Source organism: Carya illinoinensis, chromosome 7, assembly GCF_018687715.1.
Source record: "Carya illinoinensis cultivar Pawnee chromosome 7, C.illinoinensisPawnee_v1, whole genome shotgun sequence".
Lineage (NCBI taxonomy): Eukaryota > Viridiplantae > Streptophyta > Magnoliopsida > Fagales > Juglandaceae > Carya > Carya illinoinensis.
This window is the reverse complement of record NC_056758.1, coordinates 39,406,972-39,421,213: the sequence shown is the minus strand read 5'-3', so window position 1 is coordinate 39,421,213 and position 14,242 is coordinate 39,406,972. Positions and strand designations below refer to the sequence as shown.

General features: G+C 32.2%; 2 protein-coding genes across 2 annotated transcripts; both read left to right on the top strand.

Annotated features, from left to right (window-relative positions):
- The first annotated feature begins 441 nt into the window (after positions 1 to 441).
- LOC122315294 (uncharacterized protein At4g14100-like) lies at positions 442 to 1,593 on the top strand. Its single transcript, XM_043131127.1, has 2 exons — positions 442 to 1,072; positions 1,268 to 1,593. The coding sequence occupies exons 1-2, from the start codon at positions 610 to 612 to the stop codon at positions 1,387 to 1,389; spliced, it is 585 nt and encodes a 194-aa protein (XP_042987061.1). The 5' UTR covers positions 442 to 609; the 3' UTR covers positions 1,390 to 1,593.
- Positions 1,594 to 2,412: 819 nt separating this feature from the next.
- Positions 2,413 to 8,715, top strand: LOC122315295 (ADP-ribosylation factor 1-like). The gene is made up of 8 exons (XM_043131128.1): positions 2,413 to 2,822; positions 2,932 to 2,970; positions 3,063 to 3,125; positions 4,286 to 4,304; positions 5,460 to 5,571; positions 6,037 to 6,084; positions 6,416 to 6,546; positions 8,355 to 8,715. The coding sequence occupies exons 1-8, from the start codon at positions 2,720 to 2,722 to the stop codon at positions 8,386 to 8,388; spliced, it is 549 nt and encodes a 182-aa protein (XP_042987062.1). The 5' UTR covers positions 2,413 to 2,719; the 3' UTR covers positions 8,389 to 8,715.
- The last annotated feature ends 5,527 nt before the right edge of the window (positions 8,716 to 14,242 follow it).

Below are 14,242 nucleotides of genomic sequence, written 5' to 3'. Positions count from 1 at the left end.
CATATAGCGGAAAAGATTTATGATTATTGGAAGATTCGCGAAAATAAACATCCAGGCTCCAGCCCACAATATTGAATAGATAAATTCTATTTGTAATTCTTACTTGGGGATTGCATGTGCAGACTCTTTATTAAATAAAAAAAATATCATTTTAAGATAAATGTTTTAGTAATTTTAAAAAGCTTTAAAAATAAAATTGTCTATACCTGTATTGCAGTCTCTAAATAGGGATTGTATGTAGCACTGCTCGATTGAATATACTCTCTCCAATTCAATTATCTAGCATTTTTTTTTTGTTTGAAAATTTAAAAAATGTTAATAATTTGATGACAAAATTTAAAATTTAAAATTAAAAAATATTTTATGTTTAAATAATATTAAAAAAAATATTTAAAAATATCTAAAATCACTTGAAAATAGTTGTACACAACAAGAGAGGAAAAAAAATCGGAAAATACAAATTTCACCTCAGCTGATTTGAAATCATGGCTCCCCAAGTTTTATTCGTAGCCACTCGCCTCAGTCAAGCCAACGGCGTTATCTCCCCTCCTATACAGAACCTCACAAGAAAAGAAGGGACACAGGCGTAGCAGCAAGAAAGGAGAAGAAATGAAACCCAACCTGCTTTGCTTGGCCTCTCTGATCTTCCTTTTCGTGAGTTCTTCCGCTGAGTTGCCTCGTTCCACCCCAACTCCCTTGCCATGGCCCGAGCAATTTCGCGCAATTCTCATCTTGAACTTGAACTCCACTCGCCTCCAAATCAACGACCTCTGGTACGACTGGCCCAAAGGCCGGAACGTGAACATAATTCAGAGACAACTAGGTGAGCTGCAATATGATATTGAATGGAACAACGGCACTTCGTTTTATTATACGTTAGGTGCGGGCGGGACATGCGAGGTAATGCATTTCGAGGTGGGTATTCCTCGCCCAGATTTTCTTGATGGGGCTAATTACCTTGGAACTATGGCCACCGACGGGTTTCTGTGCAACGTTTGGGAGAAGGTGGAATTTATTGTCTACTACGAGGATGTCCTGACGAGGAGGCCAGTTCGGTGGGATTTCTACGATGGTATGTTTGTGAATTTTCATTTTTAACTATCAAAATCCATATTATTTATCAAGTCAAGTCATGAGTATGATCATTTATCAAGAGTCAATTAGGAAAAATTTACCTCTCCAAGCTAGTGATTACTAGTTTGTTTCTTCATTTAAGGAACTACTTAAATCTGAGTTTGAATCATGTGACCATCCATGCATTTTGTAGGGATATCCACACACGTGCTTACGTTCGAGGTCGGAGCGGTACTGCAAGATTCAGTGACCCAAGCACCTGCTTACTGTTTCGATCAGGAAACTAAGAGAGAAATCTTAGAAAGCAGGTTCTAATTTGTATATGAAGAACATCATCATGTAAATGTATGCATACCCGCTTTTTTATCCGATGATCTTTTACAGTACTGTGCTTCAACTCCATCTCCATCTCCATCCGTCGTCACCAATACTGGTTGATGCTTAGCTTTGGCCTTGTAGTAATTTGTATTTGCTTGGAAAAACCTCTTGTAAAGAAGCACTTTCAATGTTCTGGAAATACATCCGATAGATATCTACAACTCTTATACCATGATAAAAGTACTTTCGAGTACACTTCAATTCGCTTAAATGCACATACGCAAATGAGGATCCTCGCTGGCTTTAAACTTGAGAAATATAGCTATCGAGTTATCATATAAAAAGAAATCTATAAATTAAGATAATTTCACGTATCCGTTAAATTTATTTTATAATAAAAATAATTTTACAATCTTACGTATTATATCAAGTTATCTCAATTTATAAATTTATTTTTATTTAATTTAATTTTTTTTATAATTTTACTTTTATTTGATATTTTAATGGCTAAAACATTTATCTTAGAAAGTTGCAACGTCTAAAACCACGTTAGATTATTCGGACGAAGTTCCCAGGATCATAAGAATCTTGGTCGTTTTCGATCATCAAGAACTCTTTTAACTTGGGTTGGAACGCGAGCATTGCTCTTAGCATACGACTGCGATCCAAATTTAAAAGCCCATTAGGATAGATGGGCCTTGAGAGTGCATGGCTGAGAATTCAAAGGTTGTATTTTTTTTTTTTTTTTTTCTACAAAATGTAATCTGCAAAGCTTTGGAAAGAAAAAAAAAAGGACTACTAAATTATCGAAAATGATTTAATTTAAAAATCAATATATAATGCGCAGCCATGAATGGTTCAATATTACGAAGCCACAGGATTTAATTTTCATAATCCTAACGTTTAATTACAGAAATCTCTGATAGAAAACCAAAATCTATGAGAATGGGCTAGCGACAAGAGTAATTACCTTAGGTCTACAAGAGTAGGCCCTATAGATGTTACGAAAGAGCAAAAAAAGGGTAAGATACGGGACTGTATCTATTGCACCGGAGAGGAGCATGAGTATCACCCCAGTTCCCTCTTCTATTCTTGCGAGGCTTTGCTTCTGAGAAACTGAGGAGAGAGAGAGTGAGAGGGCTACTCTACTCATCCACAGTCCCTAATTCTCCAAAAAAGAAAAAAGATTCCCCAAGATCTCGAAATTCTTTTCAAGGGGACAGGACCAGAGGGTTCTGCTTCGAGATCTCAAAGAACTAAAACAAAACCGAATAAAATTCCGTCTGATCTGCTCTCAATTGCATGCACTGAGAGTGAATCTCTCAATATGGGTATACTGTTTACGAAAATGTTCTCGTCCCTCTTCGGCAATAGAGAAGCTCGGATTCTCGTTCTTGGCCTCGACAATGCCGGAAAGACCACAATCCTCTGTAAGTTTCTCTAATTCCACTCGTGCCCAGTTCTTAATTTCTCAGTTTCGAATAGTGGGTTTCTATTCAACTGCGGTAATTCAATGGTTTGGGTTTGGATTTTGTGCAGATCGGCTTCAGATGGGGGAGGTTGTGTCCACGATTCCAAGTTGGTATTCTTTCCCAGTTCAAACGTTTATGTTTCTTTACCAGTTCCATTCTTTTTCTCTCCAATATTATTCAATGTTTTTTTGGGTGCAGCAATTGGATTTAATGTCGAAACGGTGCAGTACAATAACATCAAATTCCAAGTATGGGATCTGGGTATGGAAATCTCGTCCCTTGATCTGTGTCTTCAATTTACGATCATCACATTTGTCAACTAGAACGCCAAAAGAGTATTCTGATATTTGCTTAATTTTAATTGCTTACCATTATAAAAAAAATGCGAGTTTGAAAAAAAAACGCTCATTCTGTGACTATCATTGACTACAGATTGACTTGATTTGGAGTTGTATGCATTTTTATTTATTTGATAGATTTTGTATTTTTGGTGGACATGGCAGTGGACTCTCTGTGTGGATCATGAATTGGGTTGTTGATATGAGTTATTTTATTTTCAAGTCAGTGTGTAGAGCACACCATCGACATTCACTTAAATGATAAGATTTGATTTGTAAGATTTAAATTTTAAAATTTATCTTCCAAATCAAATTATGCCATGTAAGTAGTGTGTAGTGTAGAGGTTTTAAAATAGCAGTACTCTGTTAATATATATAATGGAGCAGCTCATTTGAACTTGTTGGAGCCCCATTGCTTGAATTAAAGAACTTTGTGTTTGAAGTTATGTATACGAAAAATTCTTCTCATCATCCCACACATCACATACCACACATAATTTTTTATCTTTTTATTTCCTTAGCAAGTATATGGTATAGAGATTATGAGTAGAAAAACTCAATTAGTTTAGTGGGAATAAAATAAAAACAAAAATGTGTGGTGTGTGGGATAATGAGTAGCAAAACCCGAATAGTAGTGAGATGGTTTGAGTTAAAGATATTTTATTGGGTTTTGGGAAAGGAGAGAGAAAAAGTTGAATAATAATATTATAAAGTTAACATATTATTTGAATATAATTTTTTAATATATATATATATATTTGAAATTGAAAAATTTGTATTTTTTTGTGTTTTGTTTGAAACTTTGGGAAAGTTGTAATGAGTAGTTAATGATTAGATGAAAAAGTTGAAGATCTGAAATTGTAAAATATTTTGTGTTTGAGTGATGTTTGAGAATGAAATTATGAAAAATCTTGAGATGAGATTATCTCATCTAAGTGCCCAAACAACTGTTTTATAAGAAGTTAATGTATATGTACGTGCCATATTCGAAAAGTAGAATTTCATGATCTCATATTATTGAGATTTTTAGGTATTATAAATGATGTAAATTTTTGTTCTAATGGCATTTCTGCACTTGCACAGGTGGACAGACAAGTATCAGGTACATGATTTTCACTCTATTCTTTTGTTTTTTTAATAGTTTTGAAATGAAATAGTTTGCTGATTTTATTGTTGAGAGCTCTAAAGTGGACATCATTCTTAAGTTGTGTGTGGAGGTGGGCAATATATCTGAAACTTGTACCCCTACTGACCTGACTCGACTGGAAACTGTTTGATATTGCTTGGTTTACGATAATCAGCTGGTCAATACTGATTCAAGAATTAAAAGCAAAAAAAAAAGTAAGGTTTGGTTTTTGGAGGTTCAACCATCCAAATCTTTCTTTGGTTTTTCTCTGTATGTTAGAGTTAGGGTTTAGGTTTGGCTATGGAGGTCATTTGATAGTATTGTCCAGATACTATGGCTTTGCTGTCTGATGTGTAGGCTTGCTTTGATCTTAATGTTTTTAAAAATGTGTTGTATATTTGAAAGTTGAGTATATTAACCGGGTTTTATGATCAAATTTAGTTTATATTAGGTTGTGGCTGGAAAAAAAAAAGATTTCGAGTTATTGGTCTCCTCAAAAAGTGGTTTTATAAGAATTTCTCCTATAGCAGCTAGTTGTCATTAGCTTTTATTGATTGATGATATCTGATAGAAGGAGCCACGCTATTTATACTGGGGTTGAATTTGCAAACACCATGGAAGATCAATTAATCACTGCTTTTTGCATTGTCTTGGTGCCTTCGGAACCTTGGCACCTTGTATATTATTATTTGGGGTGTCTGGGTTATTTCCATTTTGGTCTTTGAATTGCTTCAAGGTTGGTTTGCCTGGTTTGGATAGCTTCTCCTCTACAAGTACTTTGGTTTATATGAACTTAAAAGAATGGCTTGACCCATCTTTAATACAAATGCTAAAATGGATTTTAAAATAACCTATTTTACAGTTCTTGAAGTATATAATAGATTTCTGCCATAAAATATATTGGCGAGAAGACAAAATATTTATGCCATAAAATATCCTTGATTTGATGTCACCTGCTCATCTTTTTGCACTCTTGAGACTATTCAGTTGTCCCTTTTTGAATTGTTGACTTGATCTTGTATCTTCTGTCACTTTAGTACATGGGGTTGTAATTTTCCTCTGATTTCAAGTCATTTATTTTTCATTAACATTACATGCTCGGCTAACTGTTAATTGGGTTTTACACCACAGACCATATTGGAGATGCTATTTTCCAAATACCCAAGCCATAATTTATGTTGTTGATTCAAGTGACACTGATAGGTTGGTCATAGCGAAAGATGAGTTTCACGCAATCTTGGAGGTATGCTTGTTCCATGTTAATGCTTAGAGGACTAAAGGATTAATTTGCAAAGTTGGTGGATATAATTTTCTTATTTTAGTGCTCTATGACCGCCTTTCATTAAATATCCTAAATCTTGGATTGGCTGCTTATTTGAAATGAACCTAGTCCTATTGAGAGTATTGATAAAAGTAATAAAATGGGCTCTTTTGGCAGCTTTAAAGTTTCATCATAAGCTTGTCGCATGATATGAGATATTGTAACCTTTTTAAAATTGAAATTTGGCACCAGAAGGTGGTGGTGCCATACGTGGATTCACCCCCTTCCTTTGATTGCATTCTCTAGACAAAAACATACATACACAAAAAAACTTCTCCCTTCACTTTCCACAATGATCAAATATTTTGGTTTTCTCACTTAGTTACGCATTTTTCTTGCATATGTTGGAAATCTTATGATGTAGGTTTACATCTTAATCTTTGTCAGGAAGAAGAATTAAGAGGTGCTGTTGTTCTCATTTTTGCAAACAAGCAGGTTAGTACTACTGCAGTATTATTAATTACTCAAGATCTTGTCTGTACAGGAAAAGATCTCATGCCTTATTGAGTTTCTAAATTAAGGTGAAAGAAAATTAATATGTTTTAGGCCCTTCACTATCCAAATATATATAGAACCTTATGGCATGTGTCAAAAGGAATGATAATGCCTTTTGTCATCCGTTGTACAAGGAGTTGAAGTCCGTATAGTATGTGTTCATGTCCCTGTATGCCTTCTGAATACAAGTTGCAAGCTGCTAGGTTTTTTCTTCCTTTCTTTTCTTTCTGTTTTGTTTTTGGTTTTTGATATGTCCTTTTGGTCCTTACAGGATCTTCCTGGCGCACTTGATGATGCTGCTGTTACTGAGGCTTTAGAGTTGCACAAGATAAAAAACCGCCAATGGGCTATTTTCAAAACTTCTGCTATAAAGGGTGAAGGTCTCTTTGAGGGCTTGGACTGGTAAGTTTAGTTACAGCCAGGTGGTATACGTTTTGGCATTGGTTTAGAGGTTACCACAATATTGCTTCTACACTTTCCATAGACTTCAAATTTACACATCGCATCGTATTAGACCTGCACTTCCAATACTCTAAGTACGAGAGGCAATCAGACATGTGGCCTCATGATCACCCTATGTTCTATGATATTGAGCAATGCAGTAGTTTATATTGGTTGAAAGGATGGATCCTTTCACCTTTTGGGATGAAGTTGCCTGAAGATTGGTAGGTGAGGATTATTTTATGTAGCAAGTGGTTGGTTAAATTATGTGCTTGGATGCGGTGATTGGGTTATAGAGGAAGTTAGACAACTACATAACCCTTAAAGGGTACAGCGCTGGTTCTCCACCTGAATTTGTGCTGTCTGTCTGAATTTCATCTCCAACCATAACAAGTGAGGGGTCAGACCAAATCACAGCAGGTGGTCTATTTGGGCGAAAGCTTGCATTTATTATGTGTATAGTTTGTTGTACTTGGCAGTGATTTGCCTGCAAATTGTTTTGGTTTATTGAGCCATCAATGGTTGCTAGGACAATATTGACAGTGGTTGTGGTAGGTGATCAGTGATAAATGTAGCGAAGATGACTTTAAAATGTGATCTGTTGTGATGGCGGTGGAGATACTTGGTGAAAATGGTTGGCTCAGATTGATTATATGAAGGCAGTGATTTTTAGGACTTGCGATCTAGAGTGAATTTAGACACTTGGTGAAGGCTGAAAGAGAGTTTTGGCCATGATGCAAGAAAGAGTGAGCAAGGGACTTCTCACACAGTAATACAGTGTAAAGGCTGGCTGGGACAAGATGTAAATCTGGTTGCCATTGCAACCATTTTCACATCATGAGGAAAGGAAGAGTGCGAGGGGCATTTCAACCTTTCAAAACTGGGACAGCACCGTCCTGAAGATGGGGAGGACACTGGTATATATATGCATACATGATGGTTTGTTTTTGGCTGTGAAGACTTGAAGGTCCAAAAAGTTTGACCGATGAAGACTCAACCCAACTACCTCAATTTCTAGCAGAAACAAATACAATGAAATGATTATACTATAAGGTACAGCCCTCATCTAAAGCTCTTTCCTCTTCTGTTACTGTATTACAGGCATGGATTGTGACTACAAGAATTGGGAAACACTTACAGAGATCGAATTTGAAAATGCAAACAAAATCATCCATATTGGCTGGTGGATCTCTTGTCACTCTGTTCTCAATTGGCTAGTAGATAGCTTCTATGGCTTCTCTTTCTTCCTATCAGGATTAGTTGCGTGTTGCCAAAATCAGTCCTGGATCTAACAGAGAGTGGATTTGGGTGCTATGTGGGGAATTTTGGGTTGGACAAGCACTATCATGTGTGATGTGGGCAGTTTGGATGGAGAGAATGTGATGCTTATTAAGTTCTTAAGAGTTGGTTTTTATCACTGGGAGTCTCTTATTGTTCCATTTCCGGGTTTTTGATAATTGCCTTGATTCATTTATGTTAGGTTAGGGGCTGCATGATTGCTCTTGTTCTTGGTCCGGCAAATCCCTTATTCTGTTTTTCCGTTTGCCTTTTTTTTTAATTTTTTTTAGTGCCTTTAATTTTGGGGTTTTTTTTTCCTGGAAGTTCATTTCTGCTTCAACACTTCTACTGTGACATAATTAATCCACAGAGTACCACAAGCTGTGAAAATAGTAAAATACATTATCAAAAACCATTCCGTTCTCTTTTCCCTTTTCGTTTCTGTGGTCTTTTAGCGAAAGCCTAGTGAAATGAACAATTTGTTGATGCAGGTTGAGTAACACGCTCAAGTCTGGAAGTGTCTAACTCATTCAGTTCCAGTAAAGGATATAAGCCTGCTGTTGTTTGGCCAGAACGGAACTAAAGGGTGAAGCGTTTAGTTTGGATTAACTCGGTAGACTACTCTAATTGATTTGGGAGTAAACCATTCATACATGTAAAATTTGTGATCATATACATGAACCATTGGGCTCTTATTTTTGTTGTGATACTTTTCTTTATTTTCTATCCTATTTTCTGATTTATTTTCCCCATGTTTGTGGATTATGAATCTTTTCAATTTTCTGGCCTAAACTTCCTACAATTTAATGAGATATGGATATAATATCTGGACTCAAATGTATTTAACATGAAGATTAACATTGTTCCGTGTGCAGAATTTAATGTTGTGGCCCTTGTGGGGTCCTTAGACTTTGTCTCTCTCTGGATTGTAAAAAGTTTTTTGAGTAATTGAGTCGGAAAATGATGTAGATCTTAATCTTGTTTTCTGTTCTATTCTTGAGTACTTTAATCTTATTTTATTCCCTCTACTAGTTCCTCCATCTAACATCCATAAATTCTGAATATTAGTTCTAAAAACCAGATCTGAAACCTTTATGAAACTCCTTATTTTGTTGGTGCTGGTGCACGTCTTCTCTCCTCTTCGTTTCACGGAGTTCTCAATAAACGTCAGCTTTGAACTTCTATAGATGCATTTGACCTGCATAATTGTCTCTCTTTCTTTCAATTGATCTCCATCCAACGCCATATCAGCTTTATATTCATCCATCTAAGGAGCAATGGGATTATCTCTCGACTGCCCAAAACTTCGAATTAGAATTCATGGTTAGATTTCACAGTTATCTCATTATATATATATATATATAACACAGACTGATTGATTGCGAAGAACAAATGAATAAATCTCATTTGTCTACTTTTTAACATAAAATATTTACGTATTTATTTTATTGATCAATGCAAGCTCAACTTTTATATATATAAGAAAAATGCAAGTCAGTTCAGAGAGTTTGTTTAGTAAAATGTTTATATGACATAATTTAATTTAGAAGATAAATTTTAAAATTAGAATATAACAAGTTAAATTTTACAATTTAAGTAATTTGAATTGTGTATTCTACTAGTATTGTTCATCTAGGTTAGCCCGGGCCAAAACTTGAATGAAACCGATTTTAAAATTTGGAACTTGACTTTCTGGGTTGTACCCAGAAATTTTTTTTTAATATTTATTATTAACATTATTATTTTTACATTAGAATTCACAAAAAATATCATAATTAGGTTTCTTAAATTCCAAACAAAAAATGATTACTCAATATTTGTATCATTAGTTATTTTGGATAAACCACAGTATGATCATGACATAAGAGTACCCATTGGGTCTCCATTTGTAAATCTGACCCAAAGTAGGCTTTGAACCTATATAGAAAATCCCTACCGGTGAATTTACATCAACCTATCAGATTCAGATGGCTGCTCCTTATAAAATCCAAGGAAGCCACCATTATAGGAGCGAGCAAGGTCATTCTGAATCAGGGGAGGTGGGGGCATTAGAAGATCGCTAGAATGAACTGGAGGGACTGAAAGAGACTTTGCTATGACACCTTTGTCTGTAAACTTGTCGTTATATAAATCGAAGCATTTCTGTTGCGGGTAACATCATTGCTGATGGGCTATGCAGAAATTTTCAGTTCCTTTTCTCCCTCTCGTTTTGCTACCACCATCATCCAATGAAACCTACAAGATAATGTTTAAATATTGAGCACTTGTAAATTATCATGACTCTGTCTCCCACGTATGAAAAGCATTGAGGTACATTCTCTCTCTAAAAATCTTCTCTCTCTTTTCTGTCTAAAAACTTAAGAGACCCTCCTCCCATATTCACTTGACTATACAGTTTTTCGCCCGCTTCAGAGTTTGTCTTTATGTCGCCAAACTACGACGAGAGTTTTGCTTTTTGAAGTGCCAGCCATGTAGGGCAATCAGGCCGGGCCGAGTTAGAAAGGCTTTCCAGTAGATCATATTTAGATACTAAAAATAAAATATAAAAACATAATTTAAAAAAAAAAAAAACCATAATTAAAAAAATTAAAATATCCAGAGCAGGTGTACCCCATTTTTCTGTATATAAAAATTTTTGTCACAAGTCTATAGTAAAAAAACTTTTTATTGAAATCATTATCTAAGCGTTTTATTATTTTATACCTACCGAAATCAACAAGAACAAGTAAAACGTGTTTGATGGTGCAGAGAGAAAAAAAAAAAAACATGTTTGATGGATACAGAAACAAGAAAAGATAATTGTCCACCGAGTATGAGGTGCTCTCTGACTCTAACGTTAACATTAACCAGTACTGTTACAATCGTAAGCTAAATCGTCTCATCTAATATAGATTCCTAATGTTTTGGCGAGGCACCTCCAACGTCCATTTGTGTACGCGTTAGTTGTATCTAACCTTATCATTTTTATCGTGATGGTACATGAGTTTTGTTATCGTGATGGTACAAAACTCTTAAGATTTTACAACAAAAAATTTTAAGAGTTTTGTTACATATAAGCAATGTCGTGTATTAATCTGCATATTAATATTGATTCTTTTATACTTAAAATTTAAATTAGTACTGTTTTTAATAAAATTTATTTTTTAACCAATCACAATAAATTGATACACATATTAATACATAATTATACTTGTAATTAGATTTTTTCAAATCTTAATACCCAAAAATTAGTTATTAATTCTTAATCATCGGGCCTCGTAATAAAATATCATATACATTCCTACGATATTTAAAATAAAATAATTGATAATATTCATTTAGTTATTTTAAAATCAATAAATGTCATAATTGTCACTTTATTTAAAATATTAAAACTTTCTATTTGAATTTAAAATTTTACTTAGCTGTAGTTTAGTTAAAATATAATTACAAAAGATTATTAATCGTACATCATTACTCCCATACAAAAATATAGGACAGTATTATTTAAATTAAAAGAAACTGTTAAATGTACGTAAGATAAATTTATAAAAATTTTAATACTTTTTTACATGTCAGTAATTAATATGTTAAAAGTTTGAATAAAAAAATTAATAAAATAAGTATTATAAATAAAAATTTAAGTATATATATCACTATTCTTATGTCAAAATATGCATTCCATCTATCATGTCGGTGGGGACATTTGCTCCTGATCATGTGGCCCGTGATCAATCAAGTGTTAATTAATTTGATACTAATCAATACAACATTTTTAGCATGCTTTGTGTGAAATTTAAAAGAAAAATATTTTAATAAATAAATAAATAAATCCTAATAACACTTCTCAGCCGGAAAGGATCCATCGACCAATATCCCGTTTTAATTAGGCTTTGACTCGGTTTAGAGGGTGAACCAGTAGCACTAGTCTCTGTTACACATGCAACGTCGATGAAACCATATGCCGTTCAATAATTTGTTGCCCTCCAACTGGGCCCAAATAGCCAATTCGACGTTTTCAATAAATGCGCATTGAATAAGACATCGATCAGACCGCCCAGCAAAAGACGAGACTTATTTTCTCAGAAATTGTTTCATTTGTCCGCTTCGGTTACCACGGCTTACACGAGGATCGATCATCCTGCTCCTGCTGCAGTTAAGAAAATATCTTCACAACTTCCCAATGTCCTATCTTTTTCTTAATTTTTATTATTTTATTTAATATATAAATAATAAATAAAATAATTAAATTAATTTAAAAAAAATAAATTAAAAAAATATTAAAAAATTTAAAAAAGATAGAATATTGAGATGTTGAAAAATTGTGTAACAAAACCCTGCAGTTAATGTTTGATGTGATGCTTGATTATACCATTAAAATGAGATTAACAAGAGATGAAATATTTTATTAAAAAGTAATGGTATAGATTATATTATCATTTTATATATATTTTTTATTATATATAATATAACGTATTTATTATTATTTAATATTAATAAAATATATATAATAAATAATTATTTAATGATAATAAATATGTCATTTCTTATTTAATAAGATATAAATAAAATAATAATATAGTATATATAATTTTTTTATTAAAAATTAAATAAATATTATTATAATATATTTTTTAATATTAATTTTATTTTAAAAATTAAATTATTATTATATTTTATATAAAATTTTAAAAAAATATATAATAATTAAATAAGATAAAATAGTTTGATATTCGATAATTAAAACAACCCCAGTTTTAAATTAATACAGTATTAATAGATTTGTCATTTACATGCATTTTTTGTTAATGTTTATTTGTGTTTACTACGTACGCACTGGACAACGGGATGAGGAGCTACCGTAACAGAATTACAGATAAAAGCAGCAATCAATATTCTTTTAGTTATTATTTGGCCATAAAAAATTTTTATTTTAAACATAAAATGTTTTATTTTATTATTATAATTTTTTTAAATTTTTATATAAAATATAATAAATAATTTAATTTTTTTCTTATTTTTTTAAATTTTAAAATAATAATAATATTAAAATATAATATTTAATCTTAATATTTAAAATTCTAATTTAAAAAATTTTAGTGATTAAGCAGAACTTATGCTTGAATTGAATTGTCTCTCAGTGAATAGTACAAGAGTCTCGGCTGCCTTTTATAGGCATATTGACAATATAAATATTAAGGATAAAAATGTAAAATAAATTGAAAGTTTGTTACAACATACTTTGTATAAGAGAAAAAGGTACAATCTTCTAAGCTTGCTAAGGTGGATCAGGAGGCTTGACACTTGTGCATATTTTATCTCCTGAGTAAGGTTGATATACCGTAGGATTAGATGAAATTATGCCAAATGAATTAGATTAGTTGAGATAAATATTAAAAATTAATCAAAATATTATTAAAATATTATTTTTTAATAATATTATTATTATTTTAAAATCAAAAAAAGTTAAATAATTTATTATATTTTATGTTAGAATTTAAAAAAAAATTATAATAATTATATGAGATAAATTGAAATGAGTTGAAACGATCTTTATATCCAAATTTATATATTGAACAAATGGACAAGACATATATGGATACACGCAATTAAAATTCTCGTTCTGGAGTTTTATTATTATCATCCTCACATTATATATTTAATAAGAAAAAAAATTATACAACATATAATGTGTGAAAATAACGAGTAAAAGCAACTTCCAATAATTTTCCTAGAACCTACGTTTAACACGTTGGGTGGTTTAATTATTTGTTTAACGTAACTCGGAGTTGTAATTACCATTTTATTTTTTTTAATATTAAAATATTTAGAAAAAAAATCAAATCCAAAACCTCACTTATAGAATTTGGATCTCATGCCATCTCACATGCTCTTTGCAAGAGTTGTTGCTATCATCGAGGACACAATAACTTTATAGAGAAATGTTACACATCATCCCACACCACACATTTTATATATTAAAATATTATTTTTTATTTTTTTTATTCTTATTAAACTAATTAAATTATTCTATTTATCATCCACACACTACATATTTATTATAGAAAAAATAAAAAAAATTAAAATAAATATAATATGTGAAGTGTGAGTATGATAAGAAGATTTTTCCAACTTGATATTGTACACGCGGATCTTGCCTTGGACCGGGCTTATTATCCCAGTCCCATCGCCACGCTTTGTTGTTGGCTTCCATTTTGTCGTTGGCTTCTATGTATTCAGGTAAGAGCACGTCTCTTTATATAGGAGACTAAACTGGCATAAGCAGTAACACAATTTTAATAATATTGTATTATTTAAAAATATATTTTATTAATATTATACTCTCAGTAATAAAAATAAAAATAAATGCTCATTAGAAATCTGAGAATTATGGTTTTTT

Coding starts and splice junctions, on each gene's coding strand:
- LOC122315294 (XM_043131127.1), top strand. CDS start 610: ATGAAACCCAACCTGCTTTGCTTGGCCTCTCTGATCTTCCTTTTCGTG. Junction 1,073..1,267: donor TCGGTGGGATTTCTACGATG/GTATGTTTGTGA, acceptor TGCATTTTGTAG/GGATATCCACACACGTGCTT.
- LOC122315295 (XM_043131128.1), top strand. CDS start 2,720: ATGGGTATACTGTTTACGAAAATGTTCTCGTCCCTCTTCGGCAATAGA. Junction 2,971..3,062: donor GGTTGTGTCCACGATTCCAA/GTTGGTATTCTT, acceptor TTTTGGGTGCAG/CAATTGGATTTAATGTCGAA. Junction 6,085..6,415: donor TCATTTTTGCAAACAAGCAG/GTTAGTACTACT, acceptor TGGTCCTTACAG/GATCTTCCTGGCGCACTTGA.